Source organism: Aricia agestis, chromosome 2 (genome assembly GCF_905147365.1).
Source record: "Aricia agestis chromosome 2, ilAriAges1.1, whole genome shotgun sequence".
NCBI classification, from domain to species: Eukaryota; Metazoa; Arthropoda; class Insecta; order Lepidoptera; family Lycaenidae; genus Aricia; species Aricia agestis.
In genome coordinates this window covers 802,286-830,047 of record NC_056407.1, presented here as the reverse complement: position 1 = coordinate 830,047, position 27,762 = coordinate 802,286, and the positions used below count along the sequence as shown (strand labels likewise).

At 37.8% G+C, this 27,762-nt stretch overlaps 3 protein-coding genes across 11 annotated transcripts in view; 2 read left to right on the top strand and 1 right to left on the bottom strand.

The window, feature by feature from the left end:
• The first annotated feature begins 1,287 nt into the window (after positions 1-1,287).
• On the top strand, positions 1,288-21,112 carry LOC121739802 (synaptotagmin 1). Of its 6 annotated transcripts, none has more exons than XM_042132376.1 (12): positions 1,288-1,375; positions 7,448-7,724; positions 10,693-10,793; positions 11,576-11,707; positions 11,906-12,048; positions 12,186-12,284; positions 12,534-12,728; positions 12,805-12,981; positions 16,272-16,389; positions 17,210-17,343; positions 18,466-18,673; positions 18,886-21,112. In XM_042132376.1, the coding sequence occupies exons 3-11, from the start codon at positions 10,694-10,696 to the stop codon at positions 18,658-18,660; spliced, it is 1,293 nt and encodes a 430-aa protein (XP_041988310.1). In that variant the 5' UTR covers positions 1,288-1,375; positions 7,448-7,724; position 10,693; the 3' UTR covers positions 18,661-18,673; positions 18,886-21,112. The 6 variants fall into 6 exon arrangements, with proteins under 6 accessions (XP_041988310.1, XP_041988313.1, XP_041988311.1 ...); XM_042132379.1 differs by having other exon boundaries at positions 10,689-10,793; positions 12,192-12,284; positions 16,281-16,389; XM_042132377.1 differs by having other exon boundaries at positions 10,689-10,793; positions 12,192-12,284.
• A 293-nt stretch (positions 21,113-21,405) lies between these two features.
• LOC121739809 (electron transfer flavoprotein regulatory factor 1) lies at positions 21,406-22,850 on the bottom strand. The gene is made up of 2 exons (XM_042132389.1): positions 22,690-22,850; positions 21,406-22,609 (listed from the first exon to the last, which is right to left on the bottom strand). The coding sequence occupies exons 1-2, from the start codon at positions 22,732-22,734 to the stop codon at positions 22,400-22,402; spliced, it is 255 nt and encodes an 84-aa protein (XP_041988323.1). The 5' UTR covers positions 22,735-22,850; the 3' UTR covers positions 21,406-22,399.
• Positions 22,851-24,551: 1,701 nt separating this feature from the next.
• The window catches only part of LOC121739794 (cilia- and flagella-associated protein 44), a 50,179-nt gene continuing 46,968 nt past the window's right edge, over positions 24,552-27,762 (top strand). For 3 of the 4 annotated variants that reach the window (XM_042132363.1, XM_042132361.1, XM_042132364.1), the window contains exons 1-3: positions 24,552-24,598; positions 26,046-26,190; positions 26,962-27,124. In XM_042132363.1, coding sequence (XP_041988297.1) covers positions 24,568-24,598; positions 26,046-26,190; positions 26,962-27,124 — 339 coding nt within the window. In that variant the 5' untranslated portion in view covers positions 24,552-24,567. The remainder of the gene's footprint in view (positions 24,599-26,045; positions 26,191-26,961; positions 27,125-27,762) is intronic. The other variant, XM_042132362.1, reaches the window with a different exon arrangement.

Sequence of the window (27,762 nt, the reverse complement as noted above, 5' to 3'; positions counted from 1 at the left end):
AATCTTTGCAAAAATGTAGGGTACGTGGTTTGCAAAAAAAAAATGGCACCCGGCCTACCCTCCTTGTACAAATAATGTAATAACCTTACATCTAATCCATATTTTATGTTTGTGTGAAAAATATTATAATATATGTTAAATTTTCTATCTATCAAGCCATCATAATATAGTATTTAGTCAGATGTGATATTTGTCTCATCACTGTAAACTTTGAAATCTATGTTTCTAACTATTTCGCAACCAATATATTAATACATTATTATAATCTCAATAACACAGAGCTATACAAACTGTTTATGTAAACAATTCTTTGAAATAACTTAACTTGTTATCAATAAACAGATAAGAGATAAGAGTAATAAAAACCGGTTTTGGTATTATACACAAGCAAACTTCGTCCTTAGTGCAATACAAATAAAGTTCAAAATGGCCGCGGCCGGCAAAAAGCCGTTATGAATAGGTAATTTTTATCTTGATTATTTTACTAAAACGATACTATTATATACTATTACTAGGATCTAAATCGTTTTGTACACGATAATATACGCTTTTAACGTCAATTATTTACAAAAATATTAAACAAATCGCGTTCAAATCACATAAATAACAACCAAATTTTCTCGTGTAAACTAGAAGTTATTACGATGTAAGTATTTCTTTCAAATGATTATCTAAAACTATTTATAAATTATAATTAATAAATTAAACTATTTTACTACTTACATTCGTTAAATCCATCAATAATATCAAACAAACAACACAACATGGCAGAACACACACGAAAAATTCACGATTTTCAAATGACTGACAAATATTCGTCGACCACAGATTGTATAATATTTTGCATTCAGAATGTGGCAAATTTATCGTAGATCATAACTAACCAAACTTCTTCATACAAAAGTAGTCTCTAAGTCAACGAAATACGTAATTCAATCGAACGAAAGAGCGCGGCCACATCCGGCCGCTTGGGTGTAGACGGAATGGCTGCAGTATAATCTGTGGCGGCCGGATCCGGCCGCTTGGGGATTAAAAGGTTAAACATTATAATCATCTAAATACTTTGGCCATTTATCGTCAACATCTGAAATAATTCACAACAACTTTACAACCAATTAAAATTAAAAATAACTTCACATTTCGCGGTATCAATTGTTTATAACATTACCACGAATACTATAAGTCAAATATAAACTGTAGGGCATGTAAACACATAATAATAATAATATGTAACATACAACGCTACATACAACGTCGAAGACTGACACAGTCGACTTCGCGCCGCGCCGACTATCGCGTGTCTTGCAAACACTGGCATTGGAATAGGAATTTGCAGTTTATACAAAAAATTATTTCATAATATTATTAATTAAAGGTAAGTGCATTAGTAGTAAGTTTTGCTAATTATTACGTGCGAATTTGGACCTAATATTATATTGTGATAATTGGGAACGTGTGAAAAGGGAAAGCATTACCAACATTCATGGACGTACCGAGGGGGGGGGGGGCTGCCCCCCCCCCCCTGGATCATGTTGACGTCCCTACTAAGTATATTATCTCGTACTTTTATCTATAAAAATTGAAAATTAAGAAAACGAATTGTTGCCATTTGTTTGCAATGCAATATTTTTACAACTAAAAATTATTTTTTTCTTTATAAACACCTAGCTTATGAAAAATCTGATTTGCTCCCCCTGGCCCAGAACCTGGGTAATTTGCCCCCCCCCCCCCCCCTGGCACCAGAACCTGGGTAATTTGCCCCCCCCTAGCTCAGAACCTGGGTACGCCCATGACTTCATTAGTAATTTGTTCTCATAATAATTGAAGGTTTGTTTTCATTTCATCACATGTTTGATATTAAGTTACAAATATTCCTCGTAATTCATTTATATTTAGTTAACTTTACCAGATGACCCGGTTAACTCTGTATTAATCAATTTTCCATCAAACCTGGTCTTCCACGTATTTCAAGACTAAAATTAGCCAAGTCGGTTCAACCGTTCTTAATAATTTTAGCGAAACTAACAAAATTTAAAATTCATTTATATTTATATAGATAAGTAGCGTAACATTCTTTCAGCGAACAATAAAAATATTTTCTTAAACCATGGGAACGTATTCCACCACATTTCGATTGGGCATAAAACAATTGAATAATTTGTACATAAACTGAGTATTTGCATAGTCAGTAATCTGTGCAAAACATTTTTATCGAGCTAAACAAATACGCTAGAGCGAGTATTTTTATCTTTCATAGTAAATTATCGTGTTTGCGCTCAAATCCTTGTTTGCAAGTAGTTTTTGAGAACGTTATTGTTAGCCGGTAACGCATCTAGAGCTGTATGTGTGTTAATTCCAGCGTAGAACCTAAACTCATATGAAACTAGTAGGCAGGAGCTGACGTTGGGCCGAAATTCATTTACTACGCGGAAACTGTACAAAAAGTTTTTTTATGTCATTTTCCAGGACCCAAAGCCCAATGTACCCAAGGTACATATCACGGCAAAATCGGTTCAGCGGTTTGAGCGTGAAGAGGTAACAGACAATCAGACAGGTAAACAGACACACTTTCGCATTTATTATATTAGTAGGGTCGAGAACATATAGTAGGGGTAATACATTTAAAGGACCTATAATTTTTAGGGTTCCGTACCCAAAGGGTAAAACAGGACCCTATCACTAAGACTTCGATGTCTGTCCGTCCGTCTATCTGTGTGTCTCTAGGCTGTAACTCAAGAACCGCTATAGCTAGACTTCTGAAATTTTCACAGATTGTGTACTTACATCTGTTGCCGCTATAACAACAAATACTAAAAATTAAATAAATTAAATATTTAAGGGTGCTCCCATACAACGAACGCGATTTTTTTGCTATTTTTTGCTGGTAATCAATAACGGTAACAGCTAAGCATTTGAAATTTTCACAAAATCCTTAATTGTATTTGTAACTTTAATAATGAAATTAAAATAAAATAGACTCGCGCACTGAGGGTTCCATACCATTATAGAGCAAAATAGGCCAAAAATTGTAATTTTTATATGTGATATTGCGCATATCCCATAAAAAACACTCTTTAAATTTTTATTTTTTGTAAATATTCTTATTAATTATATTGAAGAACACTTATAATTAAGGTCTTTGTAAATTTATTTTTGTCTTTGGTCTTTCGCAGGTCTTTGTAAATTAAATGCCAACCTGTTGCCATTATTGATATCGAGCAAAAAAGGTACAAAAATCACGTTTGTTGTATGGGAGCCCCCCCCTAAATATTTATTTTGGTTTTCAGTATTTGTTATTATAGCGGCAACAGATATACACAATCTGTGACAATTTCAAAAGTCTAGATATAGTGGTTCTTGAGATATAACCTGGAGACAGACAGACGGACAGACATCGAAGTCTTAGTAATAGGATCCCGTTTTTACCCTTTGGGTACGGAACCCTAAAAATCAGCTCTATAATATGATTCCATGGCACCTTAACGCCTTCCAGGTCTAGTGAGTTAGACCCCGGCTCTTTGTTTGTAGTAGTTTGAGGATACCAATACAAATTTTTGGTCAATATAAACCAAAAATTGTTTAAGATAATGCGATAACGGATTCCCACACTAGGCGATGCCTGTCCTGTGGGGACGAAACGAAGTTTACGATTCCCAAGTTGGTTAGAACGATGCAGGCCAAGCACCGGATTGTCTGACAAGATGGTCCATGCTTCTGATGGGCATGTAAAACGTCGGTCCTGCGCCTGATGGCTGATCTCTGGCCAGTCGTGTCAGCCATATGGTTTGAGAATAATGTAGCATATAATGCTCTCGTGTATTGCGCACATACTTGGCCACTACAAGATGACTGGCCTGGTTTCAAGCTCACCGAAGCTGACATGGGATTTATTATTATAAATGGATCTTATTTGAAACTTTTCAAAAAGATAACTCTTATTGTATTATCCTAATTTACTTGTACCTACATTTATTTACCTCAGTCCCTTGTCATGTGAACTTTCCCAAACCCTTTGTGTCCCATTCCATCTTAATTTAGACTTCGTAGAATGTTATGTAAATACAATATCCATACTAATATTATAAATGAGAAAGTATGTCTGTCTGTCTGTCTCCTACCTCTAGAAGCACAAACCGTTGAACCGATTTTTCTAAAATTTGGTATGAATATACTTTTAGCCGTAGGAAAGGACATGTAGTATAATTTTAATCACAAAAAAATGTACGGTTACCGCGCGAAAATTGAATTTTGGCGCAACGATGTTTCTGTAGCGCTGTCTAGTAAAAAATATTAATGTCCTAAACGTCTCGGTAAATATAAAAAAATACCTGAGTTCCAAGCGTCTTAGGTTCTAAATTAAGTCGTGCGTAGGTGTCTTAGTCGATATGGAGTGCCCTATTTGTTAGGGAGAGATGGCTAGACGCAACGTCATGCTTATCTTAGATTATATTTTGTACAAGTTATTTTCATATTTATGATGACATTAAAGAAAATAAGTTAAGATACAGTGATTTTCCACAGGTTTTAAAAACAGAACTCAGCAGAAGCGTGGCGTGTGTAGGCGTAGCGGGGCTCCGCATTAAAATTTTTGGAGGCCCCTAGGAAAGCTAAAACTTCTCACAAAACAAAAAAAAAACACAGGGTGTTGCCAATTTTGTGAATTTAAAAATTAACAGAAAAGTATTTATTAATTTTCGCATACGCACATTGGGGCCATGGCCCCGGAGTCCCATCTAATTGATACGGCTGATACGGCTGTAGAGCTACGCTTCTGGCTGGCCCAAAGTAACATACATCAATATATTTATGAAACGTCTGACTCGTCTCGTGGTTTGGATTATAACATAATTTATTGTTTATTGTATAATATTATATAATATATTATTAAGTGTAACATAATTTGGATTATAACTTGGCCCATATTATAATATAATATGGGCCTGAAGATGCCTGAGTTAAATAGATAAATAACAGTAATATTAACTATAAAGTGTACAGTGGCAGAGATGTAGCAAAACCATAAAGTTAATATACCTAGCGGAATAGAGCAACAATCTCGAGCTGTCAAACGAAACCAAAATTGGTTTTCATCTGTGTAAAAAATATGTGTACGTATACACTTACACAAGCGTAATTGAATATGAATTCTATGAGATTAAATTGTCAACTTGCGGCACGTGCCGACTGGACGTCAAAAAAAGAGTGCTGCTGTCATGTATCACACGTCTCTTTTTCCCACGCAGTGTTACTGATAGTGGCATCTCTCTTGCTCAGGCCTTTGTTTCTCTATTCCGCTAGGTATATTAACTTTATGGGCAAAACAAAGTTCACGGTGCACTCTACAACAAAAAGCTCCAAAAACTTTTTCAAAGCAAATGCCTACACAATATTTTTGCGCTAAAAATGTTCATGCCCGAAACTAAACAGCTCTTTTAGGTAGACAACAGAGTTTAAAAATATATATTTATATTTTGTAAGAGTTAATAATATAATTAAAGTATCCTATGTCATATGATATTATGTAAGGTACATAAGTGCTTCGAATGTATTCAGAAATCAAACAATTTTTTATTTTATGTTGAATGTTCATAGAATGTTAGTCCGTTTATAACGTATATATTCTAGTAAAACAAAGAAGTGTGTACTCAAAACAAAAACGTACATAAAACAAAGAAAAAGAAAACCTAAGGGAGGAAGGACTCCGCAGAGAAACTCAACCTCAAAGTATACGGAACACAATGCAGCGACAACCCACTCCAACAGATTAGGGAGTAGGGACCATCCATAAAGTACGTCACACGATTTTTATGACTTTTAGATACCCCCTCCCCTCCTTCTCACAGATGGCCACATTTACAAAAAGTAAAGCCACGTTTAAACTGCGTTTAAAAATACAGTTATCGTAAAAGGCAGTTCTTAAAATTATAGATTGTGCCTAGTATATGAAAAAAAATTTAGAAAAAACACCGGTTTTAATTTCCTTTCCCGAGACTCAATGCATAATCATACCAAATTTTAGCAAAATCGGTGTAGCGGATTGAGCGTGAAGAGGTAACATACATACAGACAGATCGACACACTTTCGCATTTGAAAATGAAAATTATGATAGAGGATATTTTATAAGGTCCACTCAGGTCCAGTCCGGGAGCTGTCAATCTCAAAAGTGCCCTCATAGTGTGCATGGATTTTTTTGATGAAAATAGAAAGTTTAGAAAAAAAATTACGTACTCTGACTTTACAAATCCACGCAAACCGAGCGTTTCGAGTTCCTATAGTTCTAAACTATCTATTTTCATCAAAATATTTATGCATACTATGAGGGCACTTTGAGATTAACAGCTCCCGGAGCATTATATTGAGTTGTTTGTCCGTCCACAGTAATCAGTATCACGGCATCGCGTGGGCGCTCGATCAATTAATAACACGACTTTATCTCCCAACTTGCGTTCGACAAGCTCAAAAACCCTGACCATCCACCACCACAAAAATATTACCTGCACACTGTGACGAGTCTGCGAGACGCGGACAACCGCTGGTTGTTGCGGTGGCTGGCGTGCCCGGAAATATGCCTAAGCGGGGAGTCTACTCCTCTAGCACCATGTTTTCGTGGATGGATCCTATGGGGAGTCTCACATACACCGGCCGATGAAATGTTATGTCCACATTATCTCTGATTTTTATTTTTCACCGACTTCCTTAGTATTAACTAAGCTCGAAAGCTCTACATTCATAAATGCAATTTATTATGTTACTCTATAAACTTACTTAATTATTTATATATTCGTAAAAGGAATCGTTGATGTTTATGAACAGAAGTTTCAGTATTTTAATCATATTGTATCATAATGTTAATATTTAATATCTTAAAAAGTATTTATTGTTTATCGCGCGATAAGTTTTGGGATTTTGTTTATTGTAATTCCCTATGGATTCTAATAATGTTTCGTATTTCTTTTCATGGAAATATTGAGCTATTTCGAAGAAACTTTAACAACTCATACCGCCCAAGCTTGTCGTAGATACGTAAAAATGACTTAGAACGAATTATAATTTTTATTGTCATAGAACCTACGAGTAATAAAAACTAAGAACCCTAACAAGATTATTGAAGTAAACTGAGCGGTGTAGTTAGTGTGTTTCAAAGTTAAAATCAAGTTAATCGATCAAATGCGTCCATAGACCATAACAGAGGTCACCTAGCAATAGAAGAGGGGCGGGTCAGAAATCAAAACCACCGATTAACGTAATCAGCCTCAATCTTAATAATCTATTACATTTGATCGCTTAGCTGTAACTCGTTGGTAGATGTCGTTAGATATGGCATAGGAGGAAGATATCGATTGAATACGACAATCGACTCCATTAGTTTCGATTTGTCAATGTTTCCTTTCATCGACATAAGCCTGGTAAACAAAGATTACGATGAGCGCATTTTAATTGTTTCAGCTGAGCCGGATCGGCCGGTGTCGGCCGGTGTCGGCTAGTGTCGGCGTCGTCGGCCGGCGTCGTCGGCGCGGTCGGCGAGTGACGCAAACGTCGGCGAGCGACTGAGGCGGGCAGCTCTCGGGCGCGCAGCGGCATCGATCGCGTGCGCGCGCAGCCTCCTCAATCCAGCTTCTGCACAGACGGAGGCCTCCATTCCGATATTAAATACGACAGAAATGAAACAAACCCGATCTAAGTGACCGCCTGGGAATCAGTGATCGCATCCAGCAGCCAGCAGGTCAGTGCCGGGCGTCACCGCCCACGATCTAGGTGAGTAGGTACTCGTAACACTCCACTAATCAACACTTGACCTTCTTGTACATTTGGACCATCTCGTTCTGTGTGCGGCTATGTCGGATAAGTGATAATCATCATCGCCGTCAACGCGACGAGAGTTCTGGTACCTCTAATATGTGAAGAGTAGAGATAGGAAATAAAGTAAGAAAGAAGTTGCAGTGCGTAGGCCGAAATTTCATACTCGATCAATGTTGCAGAGTGAATTTGCGTTCAGTGTGATCATTAACTCCTTCTCGTTAATTATAACTTTACAAGTGCTGGTAATGTTTGTTCATCGAATGATAATATACGACGTGACCTTTTGGCAGCTTAACGCCGAAGATTTCCGTCCCGCCGCCCGCTAGCGTATCGATTAATGTCTTTAAACCTCAATAGTGAATGACTTTTCATCTTTTACCGACATCTTGTTTAAAAATAATACGTCGAGTTAGTAACTGAAATTATAAAATAACTAGTAAGTATTTTTTGTATAAGCAGCAGAAACATAGAGGCAAAGTTTTTGTGATTAGATTGCGGTTCTCTATATTTCTATGGAATCAGGATCAATGAGCAAAACGGAGATGGAGCATGTCGACCTCTAAATATAAAGGCAATTATACGTTGCCCCCAAAAACATTAGTTGAGATTTAAGAGAATAAACAAATTGAAACAATTTGTTCTCAGTAATTTTCAAAATTTTCATGTTTTAATTGGCTCAAACTCTAAACTCTTATCAGACCTTGTAGATTGTATCGTGACCTCAGCGTAGAGGTTTTCAAACAGTTAGGTAGTACCTACACGTTTTAAGTAGGTATATTATGTTTGTAAACTCAAGGAGATTTTCATCACAAAAGCCATGTTTAGAATAAAAAAGTTGTTTTTTTCTTTTTTGCAGTCGATTTTTTGCGCGTAATTTCCTTGCGGTGTAAATAAGGAGCAAAAGTTTCAAGTTGTTGGGTCTATAGTTAACACTCTAGAATATATTACAATGCAACTTGAGCCTATCATTATAAACAAAAGTGATATGTATGTCCGCCCATATGTCAATAAATCTGCTGGCAAAATTCCACCTAATGGCAACAATCCAAAGCTTTTCCCGTGTTTTTGCTGTTTTCATCTTGAAGGTAGTTCTAAGCTGGAAACCTCTCCTAATAAAAGTGTTACTAAATTTTGAATAACTTAAAAGTAGCTATTATTAAATCTTTATCTTTAAAATAATGAATGCCTGAGTAATTTGACGCTATCGTAGAGCTGACCTAATTTACAATTAATTTTCTAAAGAATTGGCCCTACTGCGTACCGCGCGTCCTTCGTCGCTAGTTCACCTAAGTATACAATTTCATGAATTTTCAACTCGTTACATTTTCGTTTCATTCGAGAGTTTCATTCTTCAGAATGTTATTTCTAACAAAAGATTTATGGACATTATAGTCATTAAGTTTTATTTTAAAGTTTCTTTCTAGTTATTTTCTGCTGCAACGCCTTATAGTTTATACATTATAGAGTTACAAGTACAACGTAGAAAAATAACTATTGAAAAAGTTATACTTTTAATATTTCTCCGCCATTGCCAATTTGATAAGGTCGTAATCAGCGTATTCGGTCGCCAAAATTCATTGCAGGAAGTGCGTGTCTTGCATACGATTAATGAGCTCAATGTCATTTTTGTGGATAATATTTTACTACCCACGTATTTTTCGTATTCTACGTTCAATTTAAGAGGGCGACTAACCCAAAAAATCAAATATCGTCCTTCTCTCTTCACACTCACGCCCGTCTTTCATATGCCAGGTGAAAAAGGACGACGCGGATTCATCGCCAAATTAGTTTTTTCTCAATAACGCGATAAATATACAACATTTTAAAAATCCGCTAGGTCGATCTCTTAATGATAGAATATTATACAATGTGTTAAAATATTAACTTAGTTAAATGCACGGTTATGGCAATAAATGAAAAATTCGTGAAAATTAGATGCATCTTTGTGATTTTTTCGATCGAGAAAATTTTAAGATATCGTGTTTTTGCTCAGATCGAATTCTCGGAAATATAATGTAGTATTTAATTTTAGAAAATGAAACAATTCGGGGCTTATTTTCAAGTATAAAAATAAATTATAAAATCGACACTTTAGGCTTTAGTCACTTTAGTCACCCCCGTAAATATGAAACTTGCAATTCGACCAAGCTGAAAAGTTTAATGCTAACGTGTTAAAAAACAATAATATCGTTTTAAATATTGACAGATTTTAACTACAGCCTACAGGTATAGGTTCTCAGTTTAAATAAAAGTCTTTGGTATAGGTAGGTACACTAAATAACTGACAATGAAGTGCAGTTTCAATTTGTACAAGTAAATGTTCCGTTAACACTCTTCAAGTTTACATTCGCAGCAACAATGTACAAGTACCTACTCTACTTGAGTCGCAAGCTAAATCTGTTATGGCATACCTACTTACTTCAAATTTCGCAGCACGACCAAATGATATTCAGAAAATAAATTGGTAGACGTTAAAATTGCCAAACCATCGGAATGTTTTGAAGTCAAGCATGGGCGCCGGCAAGGGGGTGCCAGGTGTTGCACTTGCACCTCTTGGGAATCTCAGGATCAACAGGAATTATTAAAATAAAAAGCCCTGTAACCCTATTACCCTGCCGTACACAGATAGTACGTAATTTTGTCCATAATTGTATTCTGTTGACGTAAATAGGCAGTCACTGTTGTTCGTAAAAAGTAAAAAGAAAAGAAAGAAAACTAAAATCGCTTGCACTTCTTGGGAATTATTTCTGCCGGCGCCCATGAAGTCAAGATATCAAACCAAGTCTGCCAACTTTGAAAGTGTCCGACTCAGTCTGGCAATGTTATAAACAATCTCGCTGGCAAGTCGGGCCGGGCTCTTGACCTAATTACATAAGTGTGTTGGCAGCCAGCATGTCGCCCGTGTTGCCGCAGCTGCGATGGCGCCGCGACGCCGACGCCAGCACCGAGAAACCCGCCAGCTCCACGATGGCCGCCTCCGCCGCGCCCACAGGTAATATTCCAAGCCAATAATAACCGACCTAATAATATCTGGCTGATAGCACCCTGGTAGCCCGGGGCAGTACAGCAAGTAAAGCAGGAGTGCGTCTAATAATAATTATTATTATTAGAAGCACTCCTGCTTTATTTGCTACATTGGTCATTCATTGACTCAAAATGACAAGGGGTTTGTGAGTTAGACATCAATTTTTTAGCGTTATGGTTAGTTAAAACGCTAAAATATTGAACCAAGGCTGCTGGCTGCTGGATGCGATACGAGTTCATGAGTTCATCAGAAATATTAACCTACCAAGTTTAAAGAACTTCTTAATCCCTGCGAGTAATTAATCTTCGTACACAGCCCGAAACATTCTCGTTACTCGGTCATAGAAACACTCAACCCAAATTCCGGTACCTCGTGTTACCTGAATTAAACAATTATAATAGAATACCTAAACCCTTCGAGAAATAAACAACCCACTGACGCCATGTAAGTCGCGAATTACGCAAACGGACCACGTGCCGCGCCAGGATAATAATACTCCTGGCTCGGGCTAAGTATAGCGTAACGACCTTATTTATATAACTACCTTAATTGCGATATTTTATACACGCTCGATATTTTCGATGATACACCGGCGCTATAATTAGACTGAGTTCCGATAAAATCTGATTAATGTCCTGACAAGCTCGGCGAAAATGCTCCACTATTTTCCCTGGTTTAAAAAAATAACCGTAATCTACTAGTGGATCTTGGAATCCTTGAAGTAATATCGTCCCAAACACCGATTCCAGCGTCGTCGACCGCAAGTTCGGGCTCGACGGAGGCGCCGATCACCACCACGACGGAGTCGCTCAGCGAGAAGACCGCCGAGTTAGCCCACAAGATGAACCTGGAGACGTGGCAGCTCGTCGCCATACTCGTCGGTGAGTTACCTGAAAAGTAACTTTTGATGTAGTCAAGATGACCCACGCAAGATGCACCCAATTACAAGGAGTTGACACCTAAGGATGATTCTTGGTGGTAACTTTTTCTGTTACTTTCCGAAAATAGTTCGGTAAGTTAATTTGGATATCGCTGTGTTTTTTTCGCTACGTTGATATTGAATATTGTTTACTTAACAGGAGTGGGTGTGGTGGTGCTGGGAGTGTGCTTCTGCTGTATCAGACGATGTTTCCGCAAACGACGCTCCAAGGATGGCAAGAAAGGAATGAAAGGTGTCGACTTCAAGTCCGTCCAACTGCTGGGGTCGGCGTACAAAGAAAAGGTACCGTCATCAAAGTAGACATCCCCGAAGTATGTGATATCTTACAATGAAATGTTACAAAATAAGTACGTGTTAGAACTCTCTAATTTTAAGAATTCTTTTATTCATGTGAAATTTGCCGCGGGACGTGCATTTAGGTTCAGCCGGACATGGAGGAGCTGACCGAGAACGCTGAGGAGCCGGACGACGGCGAGGAGAAAAAAGAGGAGCAGAAATTAGGGAAGCTCCAATACAAGGTAAAGCACAGACAGACAGCAGGCAGGACTTAATGTGTAATTGCGAAACTTGAAACCCAAAAAAGGTACTCCTGTGTATTCCGAATGCGATTCGTAGCCATCATTGCAAAATAGTTTTATCATCCCGTAATATTCCGTAGTTACATCATAATAGTTAGCGTAGGAAAGGTTCGCAATTTCATTAGTCATCCTCCATCATCTGTACATACTTTGCCATTTGCATCGTTTGACACGAGTTTACATTTCCAGCTGGAGTATGACTTTAACAGTAACAGTCTATCGGTGACCGTCATCCAAGCCGAGGAGCTCCCGGCACTGGACATGGGCGGGACCTCCGACCCCTACGTCAAGGTCTACCTTTTGCCCGACAAGAAGAAGAAGTTCGAAACCAAAGTGCATCGAAAGACGCTCAGTCCCGTTTTCAACGAAACCTTCGTATTTAAGGTAGGCTTCTCGTCCTGTAGATTTTGTTGATGTGAAAAATTACAGTTTAAAAACATTAATTCGTAACTTTATCCAGAGCGTGCCGTACGCCGATGCGATGAACAAAACCCTCGTGTTCGCTATCTTCGATTTCGATCGGTTCTCGAAGCACGACCAGATCGGCGAGGTGAAGGTACCGTTGTGTCAAGTAGACCTCGCGCAGACCATCGAGGAGTGGCGGGAGCTGCAGAGCGTGGAGGGCGAAGGCGGCCAGGTGCGAGATCCGACACATACACTTCTGCAACACATCACACTTATCGTAGAACAGTTTCGCTTTAACACTACTTTGAAATACATTAATTTATGATAAGTCCTATACGATGTTACAGAAATGAATAATCTACGGGAGTTTATTTTCAGCTGACCACAAAGAGAATATGATCAGGCGTAGTTGCGCCAATATTTTCTGATCTCAAAATATAGGATAGCAAAAAATGGATATACCTTGCCCGGGTATATCGACGAAAAACCTCGGTGAAGCGATCGCTTCACCACCGTTACTGTTACACCCAGGTCACATCAACAATGTCGGTTAACACACATCATCTACGTACATGATCGTCATATGTGACGAACATACTTTCATGAATGCACATAAACGCATTTGATTTATTATAAAAATGTTGCAAACAATCTTACTAGTTAGGACAGCAGATATAAGTCGAAGAGACTATTTCATTCTTTTTCTTAGCTTAGACTGGACTGTTAAAACACAGAGCATTAAGTGGAACTTGGCATTGAGCAGTATTTACATGAGAATCGTATCCGTTTAAGAGCAGTGTTTTAGCAGCACCGCATCATTTATTTTCCATTCTTTTAGCGAAGTTGGTCTAATTGTAATTAGAACTTTTTCCATCTTATTATTTTTACTACCGTCATTTTGAATTCGCCAAAAGGATGGGCAATTTTTTAAATTTACTGCACTTGTATAAGCTGAGGATTCTTGACGTTGGAGAAGTCAGCGGGTCGCCCCGTGCCGGCCCGCCTCGCACAAACGGTCAAGATGCCTCGCTGTGGATTGAGTCGATTATTTATTTTTCAAGAAATTAATTTTAACAGCAAAATGTATTTACTTGGTTTTTTCTCTTTTCTACATATTTTCTCTGCTCTGCTTGGCTGTGTTTGATTGTGTCCCGAACAATCTTGCATGCCGCTTCAAAAACGAAATGATCATTCACGTAAGTATTATTTTGAGACACATCAAAATGTATAATATTACTAAAAGTTGCGTATCGAAAAAAATATTCGGCCGATTACTCAATTCGAATCGGTCGTCAATCCGAACCGAACGGCAATATCGTAGGCAGCATAAGTGTATAATATCAAGTACATAATATATCCAGTAATTATTGTCATCACCTTTAACCTGTCATCGTCCATCGTATCACATTTATTTATTTGTTTATATTGTTTTCATCCATCCAACACGATTTACATAGCGGCTGGGGAATGTTGCATGTTCGGTTTTCTTCCGTTGTCTTTGAGGCGCCAACGGATTTCGCGATGGTTTATCTCTCCGGTTCGATTGGCTAATCAAGGGCAGAACTGTGACGTCTCACGTGTTGACTGTTGTCCACCACAGCACGGTATCCCTGTGTACCTCTTGTATTGTATCTTGCGGCTACAGCCTCCTGTGTATTTATGTAGGCAGTACGAGTACTCGCTTCAGTTGTGTGTGCTACTTGTAACGAAGTTGGCTCAAAATTTATTTCATATCGACCATTCGACCTTTGCCGAACGACTGTAAAATGTAATTTTAACATCATACTAAAGGTTTTATTTAAATAATAAATTTATCACTTAATGTGTTGCAGATCCACTTCTGGCCAACAAAGGAAGATTGTGGCTTGATATAACTCTATCAATACATTTTTTATTTTTTTAGTATTACTTGAACATAATTAGTTAATTACTAATTAAATATCGTTTTAATAACTTTCAAATGTTAACGTAAAATTACTTGTTTTGCTTTTTACATTCATATTGAAATGTCTAATTTACAGTAAAGTAGGTATATTTTATAGCTGGATGTTAGCTTAAAGCGTTCTTGACCTTTTTTATCGTGATTGCGGTGCAATTTAAATTTTTCGTCAGCTACGAGATTATTCTAGTAAAAGTTCAAAATACTATTAATTGTGCTTTGCTCGTTAATTTAGCCTTAACGAGATTGAAGAAAGTCAAGAACGTCATTTACAACTTCTAATGCTATTCAACACAGCTTAGCTTTTGTTTTGTATTGTTTCAATTAATTTTCGACCTACAACGATCGGAATCCATTATTATCTGTATTGTGTCTCGTGTATTAAACGTCTCGTGTACGAAACGTATGAAACGAAATCATCTTATTAAAATTTTTGTAGAAAATCTTTTTCGAATTTTAAATCAGTGTCGTTTAAGATTATTTAAGTAACGTTGAAATGTTGTCCGACCGTAGTAGGTTACAATTCACGTGACTTGTAGCGTGACTCTTCGTAGTGTCTGCTGTGGAGTGCCCCGGACTGACGTAGGTATACGGCGGTCCGCAGGGGAAGCGCCTCGCGCCCTCCCCCGCGGACCGGTATGTGTTTGCACGATTTGTGTAATAGTAATGTTGAGCTAGACGATTGCGATCTGTTTCTAAAATGGGTTCCGACGAGAACGGCAGGCACGCCTCTAGGGCCGCTTCACAGGAGTCAGGAGCGGTGTGATCTGAGCTGGGTGTTACAACAATTGGCTACATTTCGGCAACAGATCGTAATACTTGCGCCCCGATATCTACCGACAGTTACGCTTTGTGTAATGTAGGTTTGATGTGGAATATTTGTTTGTTTTCACGTCCTCTAGTGTCCTGTGTTCGAGGTGTTTGTACAGTGTTCTGTTTTAGATGAGATGTCATCTAAATGCTAAAACGTTATTTAAAACGCAATGACTATGACCCCGAATAGTTGCAAAGTATAGGCTACCTGTCTGACAACTTTTTGTGCTGTATCCTCTACGAGTCGGCGTAGTTTATCAGAACATAGTAAAATGATTGTGGTAATTAAATATCGTGTTTAGTGCCATTTCCTTTTTTTTTGGGAGGTTTATCTGAAAGTGTACTACTGTGTCAATCAGTTTCACCAACGTCATTCATTAGTCGCTGATAAGCTACGTCGATACCCCGATAACCATATAACTGCTTCTAGGTGACACGAAGCTACCGTTTTGTTTGAGTTATTGTATCCCGAACAAACGAAACCCTGTCCGCCCTGAGCCGCGCTAGTCCATATTTTATTTGTGAAACTACCCCGAACACCTCCTTTATTGTATCTCATAGTCTCAGTCCGATACCAGAATAATATAAAACGACACAAATACAACACTCTTTGATACACTTAAATCAAAGTATTTATATAATAATATACTTAGAAAGATAAAGGTTGCTCGAAGTAAAGTAAATATATAAAACTTTCGTGACGAGGTTTGCTATAGTGAAAGCATAAGGTGTGGTCATATTCTTGATGTAACTACAGACGTGTGTTACAGGACAACAAGTTGGGCGACATATGTTTCTCGCTCCGATACGTGCCCACCGCTGGAAAACTGACTGTCGTCATCCTGGAAGCTAAAAACCTTAAGAAAATGGACGTCGGTGGCCTATCAGGTAAGTACGACATGAGTGTGAACATTTTACAGTACTCCTACCGTCTTACCCTTTACACTACTTACTAACAATTTATTTCCAGGTGATCTAAAGACTTTAATAAATTGTGAAGTAAATACGGTTTAGTGACTTTAAAGATGTGGTACTGCATGCATACGTTTACTTCTGACATTTTTTCGATATAAGTTTTTCTTTCGAATTGCTAATTTTTCATTTAACGAGCACCGCGTAGTTTACACATTCCATAATAATTACTATTATAGTAATCGGTTGGCCATGTTGGTTTTGATTTTATAGTTCATTATATTTTGATATTATACTTTTATCAACATGATAGAGATCATGTTGATAGAAATATAATAGGTACTGAATAAAATAACATAATACAAATCTTCAGGAACCAAAAAACCAAAACCAATTATAACAAAACGTAATTTATGTGCCACTCATACTGCGCATACAATTTCTGGCTAGAATATTATGCTTACCATGAAAACTGTACTACCGAGCAAACGATTGCAGAAAACCTAAAAAAGTAGATTTTTAGATTCAATAGATCCATTAAGCGAGCATGTAGATAAAAATGTATGTCGAGTATCGTTGCCATAAAACTAAAGCTCTTTAATATTTCGGCAGACGCATGACTATGTAAATATAACATGATGACCATCTATGCGCTTAGCAATCTAGATGCATTTACACTTAACAATTTTCTATCAATATATTTTATAAATTATGAACCTATTGACGATCATTTAAAATATAATTTACTAATTTGACATGTTTTTCTTTCATATCCTGTCTCGGCGCGGCTCCACAGATCCGTACGTAAAAATAGCACTCATGCAAAACGGCAAACGTCTCAAGAAGAAGAAAACGAGTATCAAGAAATGCACATTGAATCCATATTACAACGAGTCATTTACTTTTGAAGTACCATTCGAACAAATACAGGTACGAGCCGAGATTGCAACAGAATTGGATGTTCCCGCACACCGTCACGACAATGTTACCCTAAAAGTTATTTACATTGACGATCTAATTTCAAAATTAAACACGATTGGAACTATTCCATTGTCCTGACATTGTGCGAATTGATGTTGTGTTTCAATGTTGTGAAATTGACCACCACTTGTTTCCCTGCCTGCCTACCTTAACCACCTTACCATCTCTACTGTGCCTACAACCCGTTCTTTGTTACCTCTGTGTTGTTGCTGGCTGTTAGATGTTTGTTTTAATTTGTATAAATAAGTAACAATGTATTTGTCTTATTTTTGTTACATTGGAAAGAAAGAATTTTGAAGTGTTTAATGGTTTCTTAAAATGTTAAATCAATGTTTTATAATCCAAATTTAAATTTATGATAACTTAGAATATATTATACTTCAGAAATTCGACATAATTTGACGAGGACAGCCAAAACTCCCTTCTGTATTTTCTAGTCCCTTAATGTCCTTATTGAGAAAGTTAAACTTGTTAGACTTGTCGTATGGAATGTTGATGTTCACCCGTGACCAGACGCTCCGTTTGCAGCTTCACGGATGAGGATTCTCATTCTTTGTGACGTTTCTAAGTACACCGAGTTTGCTTTGTCAATTCTCCTCGTCCAAACTCTAAGTGGTGTCTCTAATCTCCCCTCGTAACTGCATTACAATTTGGTGACTTCAAATTGTAATTACCTTCTGTATGGCTTCAAAAATCCAGTCTCTTGTTCTTCTTGTGAATCTTCTATTAGTTTCATTTCGACCAATTTTATTTTTATTTTACTTCCCATTACCCCGGTAACACTTTATTTTCTCTTCTCCCAAACCATTTTCTTCTCACATCATTTCTTATGTCCCTGATGGAGAATTGTAAGTATAACCCTAACCCTAGTGTAGATATAATACTGCATATTATGTGTCGAATGCCTAAGCCAAGTAGCAGAAAGTCAAGTTCCCCTTTAGATGGTATAAAGCATCCCAATCATAGACCATCGAAATATCTCTGACCGTATTAGTTTCTCATGGTCCAATATATCAACACACCATTGCCACATCTCCAAGGTCATTTTAATGTCTTCTTTTGAAACAACAGAAGGTGAATCTAGTTGTAACCGTGGTGGACTACGACCGCATCGGCACCTCGGAGCCCATCGGTAAGGTGGTGCTGGGCTACAACGCGTCGGGCACGGAGCTGCGCCACTGGTCCGACATGCTGGCCAGCCCGCGCCGCCCCATCGCGCAGTGGCACACGCTCAAGGACCCGGAGGACGGCGAGAAGAAGGACTAAACGATCCACGGAGGTAAATCCATCGTTTCAATGTAAAAAATAATGTAGGTACAGGAAACATAATGATACAAAAGATTTCTCAAAAAAAATCATATCAGCTAATAATGAAGCTGATTATAACATATAATTTGAAGTCCTTATCCTCAAAGTGATGTAGCTTCTATCGTTGATGTTATATATAAAAAAAAATATGTTCTATGTCTAATCTGATACTTTAATTTATAGCTGAGGAGAGCGAGGAGACAACTCGGAGTTAAAGATCGAAATAACGCCTTGTGTAATTTAATTAGTCAACGCTAATTTACGAGATCCTAATATATTCTTGCGTCAAAATATATAACTTAGTTTCTGATGTATCCAAATTAAAATCATGTCGAGAACTTTTAACTAAAGTTACATTTTCCACTTCTCTCTAAAACAAGACGGAAGAATATATTGATTTATTTAATATATCGATTATATCAAATTCTCTTTGATTCGATAATCTCAGACCTTAGTACCTACTTTCGTGTTATTGTAGATTTTGTCTACTACTTACTGTCTCATGTTTTGAATTGTGATTTGTAAATATACTATGTTTTCCACCGATTCCAAGTAGTTCGCCTTGATTTTTAGTTGATCAGTTTTGATAAATTAGAGAATTACGTTACTCGTCGATTACTACGTTCGTGTTATGTTTAATTCATAGAGTTGAAGCTATGTAAATAAGTTAAATCCTGTTAAATTTATTAACATTCTATTTTACTACCACGTAATTGTTATAATGTCTATGATATCCTTCTAATGTAAATCGTGTTCCTCACGAGAAGATTCGGACTTGTGTAGATACCAACGACTTAACCGTTTCCCTTAGAGATTTTTTTCATTCTATTTCCATTATTTCTTCTTGCGAGGAACAATTTGGCCTATCGACGTACTCATTACTCTACTGAAATCGTTTGTGTATTCGTTCACTAGGTAGTCTCTACCGTTTCGTTCTAACTTTTCCTCAGTTCACCATTTAACTATAGGTTCGTTTTCTAACTTAAGCAGTTAATCCCTTTTAGATTCCGTACTTTCTGTAGTTTATATCTCGTTGCTATGAGCGTTCGCTACAGTATAAACTATAATCGTTGAATTTGTACGGTCCACTTTAAAGATTTGAAGTTAGGCGTTAACTCGGGCGGTCTAGATCGACCGGTAATTTCAGGTCTTTAGAGCCCCGACGCGTACATAGGCTCTAGGTGTATGGAGATACGATCGTATCTATTTTTGATGTTATTGTTGAAATTTACTTTCACAAACGTACTCTGTCGATGTATATCTATATTCGAGACAGGAAATCGCTGACTTATATAACTGAAGTTAGTGACTAGTCATAATATGAAGCGTTCGGTGTGAGTATCGTGTATGATAACTAGGTATCGCTTGACTGTTGTTGATCTCAAACATATATTGTGTATATAAATAATCACGTGTTAACTACCGATCACCGTATAGAGTAGCCGGGGTAGACGGGTAGACGGGTAGACGAGGGCTTGGTGCACCAACACGACAGTAGACTTGTGGTTCATTCCGTATAATATTATAGGGACGTTAAGGTTTTTACTCGACTAAGATCTTCATCATCATTAAATCGCCGTACTCGCTTCGATTCCGTATCATCGATCGACATTTTGTTACTTAATTTATAGGTAATCTGTTTTCTATAAAGGATGCCTATTCTACCTAACGTACAGATTGAACATTGGTAGTGGTTTTGTATATTTCAGTTTTTAAGGAGGGCTGTGCACACATTTAAATAACTGTGTCGCAGCGTCTTTCGATATGATAACAATAATAACGTTAACTTTGCATAATATTGTGTACTAGTTAACTAAAATTCTCGATAATAAAGTTCAATAATATAGATAATAATATTTAATTCTATAACTTAAACTTGTATAATAAGAATAATATTATATTGATACAAGTCCCGATCCCGACTATTTAAACAGTCAGGGGTCGCTCAGGGGCGAGTGGTTTGACCTTAACACTATATCCCGCATAGGGTTGACGTGGTATTATCCCATTCTGGCGCCTTCGTTTATTATGCAAAGAGTCCTGTACCTACATACGGTAGGGGTCAAATTATTGATCCCACATTAATGCTCAAACCCATGTTGTGTTTGCTGTTAGCGGTGGAACATTTCGACACATATATAATATGTAAAAATTTTAAATTTAGTTTAATTTCAACACAAAATAACTGACGAATTTCATAGTTACGTAAAAAAAATAAATTATTTTGATATTTGAAAAAGCTACAGTGTTTATTACTTATATGATGAAGGATAAGCAATGTTAGACTAAATGTACTAATTTGGTAGAGAAATTATAGGCTTCCTTGCATGGACTGTTGTTTGTAGGCAAATCTTAGCTGAAAACATACATCATACATTATTTAAGTTATATTTATAATTTAACTGACTTTGCTCTTTAACAGTTTCTGTTATATTTTGTTTTTATCACTGCAACTTGACCACCTAGCTTACTGTGTGTGAGGTTGTTGTTGCTGGTCGACTTCATTAAGCTTATGTAAACTCAAATTTTTTAGCAAAACATTGCAACATTCCAATGCGAAGTACCATACTTCATTACCGTACTATCATTTTTAATTTGTGCATTAACTATAATATATTGGGTCAGGTCCATTTAAAAAAATCGAAAGTTATTAAAAATATATTAGAGAAGAGTTTAATTGATATATTACAAATATATTTTAAATACCCATTGCAAAGTTATGGTTTGCAGGATTTAATGGTTAGATTTTAGTGACGGTTAAGTACATTTTATATACAACTATTTATATTGCTTTAAAATATAAAATACATCTGAAACTGCATTTTATTACTATACAAATTATAAAATGTACATAGCTTCGATTTAAAAAAATCACAATATAATCATATCACTCGCAACATTAATGAAAACAATTTCAACATTGTGTTAAATTATTTAGAGATGTCTTTAAGCAAACTGTTATTATTTATCTAGTTTATAACAGTAATGTATTATGTAAACTATAAAAATGTCTATAATACATAATTACATAGAAATAATGCATTTTTATTTTAATCCCTTTTGGTGACTTTATGTTGCCTTTACAATATAAGCTTCACACACATTGTAAAGGGCACAGCAGGGTGGGCCATGAAAACTGCAGGCCACTGCGATCCCCGTAACAATGTGCGGCAATAGGGAAATTATTGCATATTTGTGTTATGCAATAATTTCTCTATTTAGGTTAACAGTGTACATTGTTAAAGAGAATTAACATTTATTTTAACATTGTGCAATATTTTTACTTTATATCACAGGCAATTTAGAATATTTAAAGGTAACATTTTGTGATGGCTTTTAATAAGATATAATTATTATAACTTTAATAGTCTGCAATTTTATACTACTAACTTGTAGCACCATTTGAGTAGTAACCTTAGACTGGCCATAGACGGACCGCAAGTAATTGCAGTTGGGGCCGGCTGCTCTGGAGTGGTCGCATTGAAATTTGCACCGACCGCTCAAGAACTGCTCAAACAGTTGGTGTATTGCAGTATATGAATTCAGTGTGAAAACTGCAGATCGCCGTGCGGCGACCCCATCTTGCAGTCGGTTTTAACTGCAAAATGAGGTCCGTCTATGGCCGGCCTTACAAGAGCAAGAGCACATCAAATATTATAATCTAGGAAACAAATTTTATTTATTTAAGGTAAAGGACTTAGCTGTCATCGTAGTACCTTCTCTTTAGAGTTCTGTACTTTTTCAGCTTGTACAGGGCCTCTATCTCCTTCACGACAAACTCCCCGTGTTTAATCATGGTTTGTATCTTTTCTGGGTCGGTTTCGCTGCTATTCTTCTGAAATACTTTATGTAATCTCTTCCTGAAGAGATCGTACCCTTGAGGCCAGTCCCTGCCAAGGAATAACAGCTGAAAATGATAAGGATAATTTTGAAACATATTGTCTGCGTAAAATACGTAGGTAATTATAAAATATGTAATAAACTTACTGTTTTATAGAGATTCAACGCAGCTTTTCTATGTGGCTGTGACATTCTTATCGCCTTTAATAAACCTATTATTAATGAAAAAAGTTAAGTTTAAAATCTATTTTTTGTGCAAAAGTTATAAAACATTTCGGACTTCGAAAACTTCAGGGTATGTTCATAAATTCTATACAGTACACTGGCCAATGTCATCTGACGTGTCGGTAGCCAATCAAATATCATTAAACCATCGCCAGCAATACTTCTAGAGTTATAATAGAACACACACATTGCTTCAGAACTGTCAAACGCATGTCAAACGTCAGTAATTGTCAAATGTCACAAAAGAAGTTTTTTTTCTTAACTTTATGGCCTCATAGCAAACACTGAAAAGCTACCGGTTGCAATCATTTGAGAAATTATTATAAATTAAAAATGTATATTATTATAATGCCGCGGCCGCACATGCGTAGTGCAGGGGTTCCCAAATTGTGCGCCGAAGACAGGCAAGAGGGGCGCCGTGGCCCGTGAGTCGATTCTCCATCATTATCCATAACCACAAAATTTGTGGTTATGGATAATGATGGATACTTAAATAATTTTATTTAATAATATTTAATATTATTAAATAAGATTATAAGTACTTAATATGAATTATTATACAAAGCCAGACAGATGATTAAATATTTAATTTTGTTTATTATTATTTATTTGCTTAACCTAACTATAATTATTAAAAGTATTTATTTATGTATATTTTTCTAATAGCTATGTCTACCTAGCTATTAGAAAAATATACATGACGTATATTTTTCTAATAGCTATATATTTTGTCACGGCGCCCTAGGCCCTACTCTAGTAAGGCCTAGGGCGCCGTGACTAAATACTGACGTCATGTAAGTGCGCCGCAGGCTGAAAAAGATTGGGAACCCGTGGCGTAGTGTTTCGTGCTTAAAACGATACCATTGGATGATCTGCGTGTATCGTCCAAAGGTATCGTTTCATAGCACGAAGCTTCGTACTGTTACACCCTTAATTTGTTAGGTGTTTAGCTAACTAGACCTTAAGGCTGCGTTTCCACTGAAGCGGAGCGGAGCGGAACTTAGCGGTGCCGAATTGACCAATCACCATGCTCGAAATCTTCGCTGTCATTCCGCTGGAATAGCACGATTGGTCCGCTCCGCTCCGGCTCCGCTCCTCTCCGCTCCGCTTCAGTGGAAACGCAGCCTAAGTCTTGTCAGCACTATACCTTTTTTTTAAACTCGGAATTCAAGGCCCCGTGTAACAGCACGATAGACGCATGTGCGGCCGCGGCATAATTATAATATGATATTAAGATCAAGATCTCCTGGATATTATCTTTATTGCTTATTTACAATAAAAATGTTGAAATAAGATGTGAAAAATAGTGAAAATCAAAATGGTAAACTTAGGTCACAACTCACAGGCATTAGTAAATATAAAAAAATGTTATTTGTTCCTTAGCAACTGACATTATTTTTTCTAAATAATTGTCATCGAAAAATATCAATTAGAAAAATTAATTGATATTATTTTTCGTTCTTAGAAAGTAAATCCTGCAAATAAAAGTTTTAATAAAAGTGATACTTAAAGTACCTAAGGGCGAAGCCAAACGAGCGTAATCTGTGAGTTGTGACCTGTGACGTATTGTGATTCGCAGAATTTCGGTTCGGCAGAATTCTGCTGCATTCAGTTCATACAAAAGTCCTGTTTGATTCACACGAGCGTAATTTTGTGAGTCATGATTTGTAATTTGTATAAAAAGATATTTACGCGGCAGAAATTTTGCGACTCACAACTTACAAATTGCGCTCGTTTGGCTTCACCCTAAGACTAAACTTTACGTTGTCGTACTACAGACTACAACTTTTGAAAAGCAGAATGCCTAACGAAAAATCAGAAGATTTTGAAGGTACTTTATACTTTGTCAATTTATAATAATTATAATGGGACATTTAGATTCAGCCACAGTCACTGCCGCTGCTCCTCGCGCTGCCGGAAATCTTGCCCTGAATACGTCTTCTGCGGTCTGCCTCTGCGGCAGTAACGACGCGAGTCGCGAGTGTGCGTACTGCGCTTACACCATAAAGTTATTATGCGGGCTCTACACTCGCGGCGCGAATTGCGGCCGCGATCCGCGCCGTGAACACGATTCGAACAAATACGAAGCCGCGAAACCCTCCACAGTCGTGGTTCGCGGCCTTCGAGGGCTTCCGCGCCGCGAGTGTGGAGCCGGCTTTATGCGGGCTCCACACTCGCGGCTTTCCCCGTCCGGTGTCGGTTTTTTGGCCAAAAGGGCAAGGCGACAAAGGGCTCGCGAAGCGCGAACCTCATCATCATCCACACTCGCTTTTATTCGGAGTCACACACAATGTCAGAGCAGCAGCAACAGTGACTTCAACGTCCATTTTATCCAAATGCGCGAACGTAAATGCGAAGATTGCGAGAGTAGAGGGCCGTATTTGTTCGCGTCGTGTTCAAGGCGCGTAGAACCCGTGAATCGCGGCCGCAATTCGCGCCGCGAGTGTGGAGAGAGCTTTAGACACAGCTCATTTTTACACACAGACGAACATCAATTTCGGTGAAATTGCCAGGTAGCCCCTTAATCTCATTATTAAGGGGCTACCTGGCAATTTCATCTTAGTTCAACTTTTATAAAGTCTGTTGCAACTCGAGGCACAATACCGAAAAAAATATATGTTGTAGACTGGTCTTTAATCTTCAATTGCTTCAAACTTAATAGGGTTTCAGAAAAAAAAAATTTCCGTGGTCATCGATTTTTTGCAAATATTCTATAAACTTCCTAACCTATTGGCTTAGAGCATTGAAAATTTTATATTTAATACATTATCAGTTATACTACAGTTCCTCACGAGGAATTTTTAATAGAACAATCACGTCCAAAAGTATAATTTTCTCCTATTTCGCCCTATCAAGGACGCGGCGAGCGTCGTAACCGCGACTGTACAAGGCGCGCTGATATGAATGTTATTTTAATGTCCTTTACGTCGATATTCGTACTGACAGACATCGACCTGCTAATTTCAGGGCGGTATCAGCCTTAACTTTATGGTTTACACTTAGCTCTCTACAATCTACATACTTGCCGCATCGGGTAGCGGCAGCGCGGCGGCATGACAAGTGGCAGCGCAAGTGACTTTTACATTGCATAACAATTTAAAATAATTTTCTAGAGCAGAGCATGTGGCTTTCCTCTAGAAACTTATTGTAAATTGTTAGCTGGTTTTAAATAATTTAAAAATAGTCCTAAGTCATACTTAAAGAGATACTAAGATCTAAGGCTTCTAATCGATCAAAAGTTTCATATGCAAATTGACCTCCACTTGTGACATTACCAGAAGCAGATTACGAGGAGACGGAAGCGGTAGATGAGGAGCAAGCAGATGCTGAGTCCATCCTCACGGAGTACGACTCGGACGACTTCGTGTCCGGCGCCGTCACCAGCCCCGACTCCACGCTGCCCGACAACCTTTTCCAGTTCGAGTATCCTTTTCCTCTCAAACCTCGTAGATAAATTTAATAGCCACAGCGGCAGCTCTTCTGTCCTCAACGTATATGCTGCTTGCGCGACCTGCGAGAAAATTAGGGATACTCAATGTTACGACGGAGCGCAGTGTCAGTTTTTTTTTCGATAAAAGGTGGTCGTTGGATAGAGAGAAATTCGTCTATTGACCTTCTGTTTTTATATTTAAAATTTAAATACTTATTGATATTCGCCTCGTTACTTGTGTAGGTACGTTAATACGACTGATACGAGCTAGAATGTAAACGTGAAAGAGCCAAGCGACTTTAATTTAATGGCTATACGCTTCCCCTATATTTAGCGTCGACAAAGCTTTATGTGAACGTGGGTGACATTGACGGGAGCGCTGCTGGTAAAGGAGAACTGTCAAACACATGTCAAAAATGACGTTTTTCTATGATAGGAGCATTTAGTTTCTTTTCTCGCCACGTTCAAATAGAGCCTTGTCAAACTGTGAAAAGGGTACAAGGTTACCCTTTTCTCCGCTGCATACTCATCCTTGTACCCTTTTCGCCGCTGCACACTCATCTTTGTACCCTTTTCGCAGCGCGAGCGGCGGCGCCGTGTATAAACACGCTTACGAACTGACTATTCGAGCGTGGATCTAAACCTACCCGTTTAACCCTTATTGTCACAATATTATAGCAATACCTGCAGCTTTTAAAAAGCCTTTGCAAGTGAGCGTCTTGAAAAGGCAAGATCTATCAAAATATTTTCCTATCCAAGCCAAGATACTCGTACGGCTACAACTGCCAGAAGTACTTCAACCTGTGCGCGTGCGACGACGCGGTGGTGTGCTGGGCGGCCGGCAGCATGGTCACCTTCATGGACGTCGATACCAAGCAGACATGGTTCCGCAGGAGCACCACGGGCGGCACTGTTGGCGCTATCACGGTAAGAGATGTACCATCGAGGACATTGATTCATAGGCAGATGGCGGACCTATGTAAATTGGTCGCGTTGAGTCAATCCCATCTGACAGATCACAGCTACAGTTCGACAAGGCTTTATTTGAACGTGGGTGACATTGACGGGAGCGCTGCTGGTAAAGGAGAACTGTCAAACACATGTCGAAATGACGTTTTTTTTGTTAAAAATTGTCAACGTGCGGCACGTGCCGACTGGACGTCAAAAAATTTGTGCTACTGTCATGTATCACACGTCTCTTTTTACCACGCAGTGTTACTGATAGTGACATCTCTCTTACTCAGGCCTTTGTTTCTCTATTCGGCTAGGTATATTAACTTTATGCTTCAAATAGAGCCTTGTCGAACTGTATCATTGAATGTCATAATCCGACCAATTTACGTAGGTCCGTCAACTGCCTATGAATCAATTTCTCCGATTGTACAAAGTTGCTGCTTGACTAGGATAAAAATCGAAATCGGATCGCAACGCTTTTGAATCGTGTGAAACTATGGCTTGTAAATATATTGTGCATTCACGCCTATTATTACGTTACGGGTTTCTAGTTAGATGATATATATATATATAAGAAATTTAGTATATAGGGGGTTTCGGGGGCGATAAAT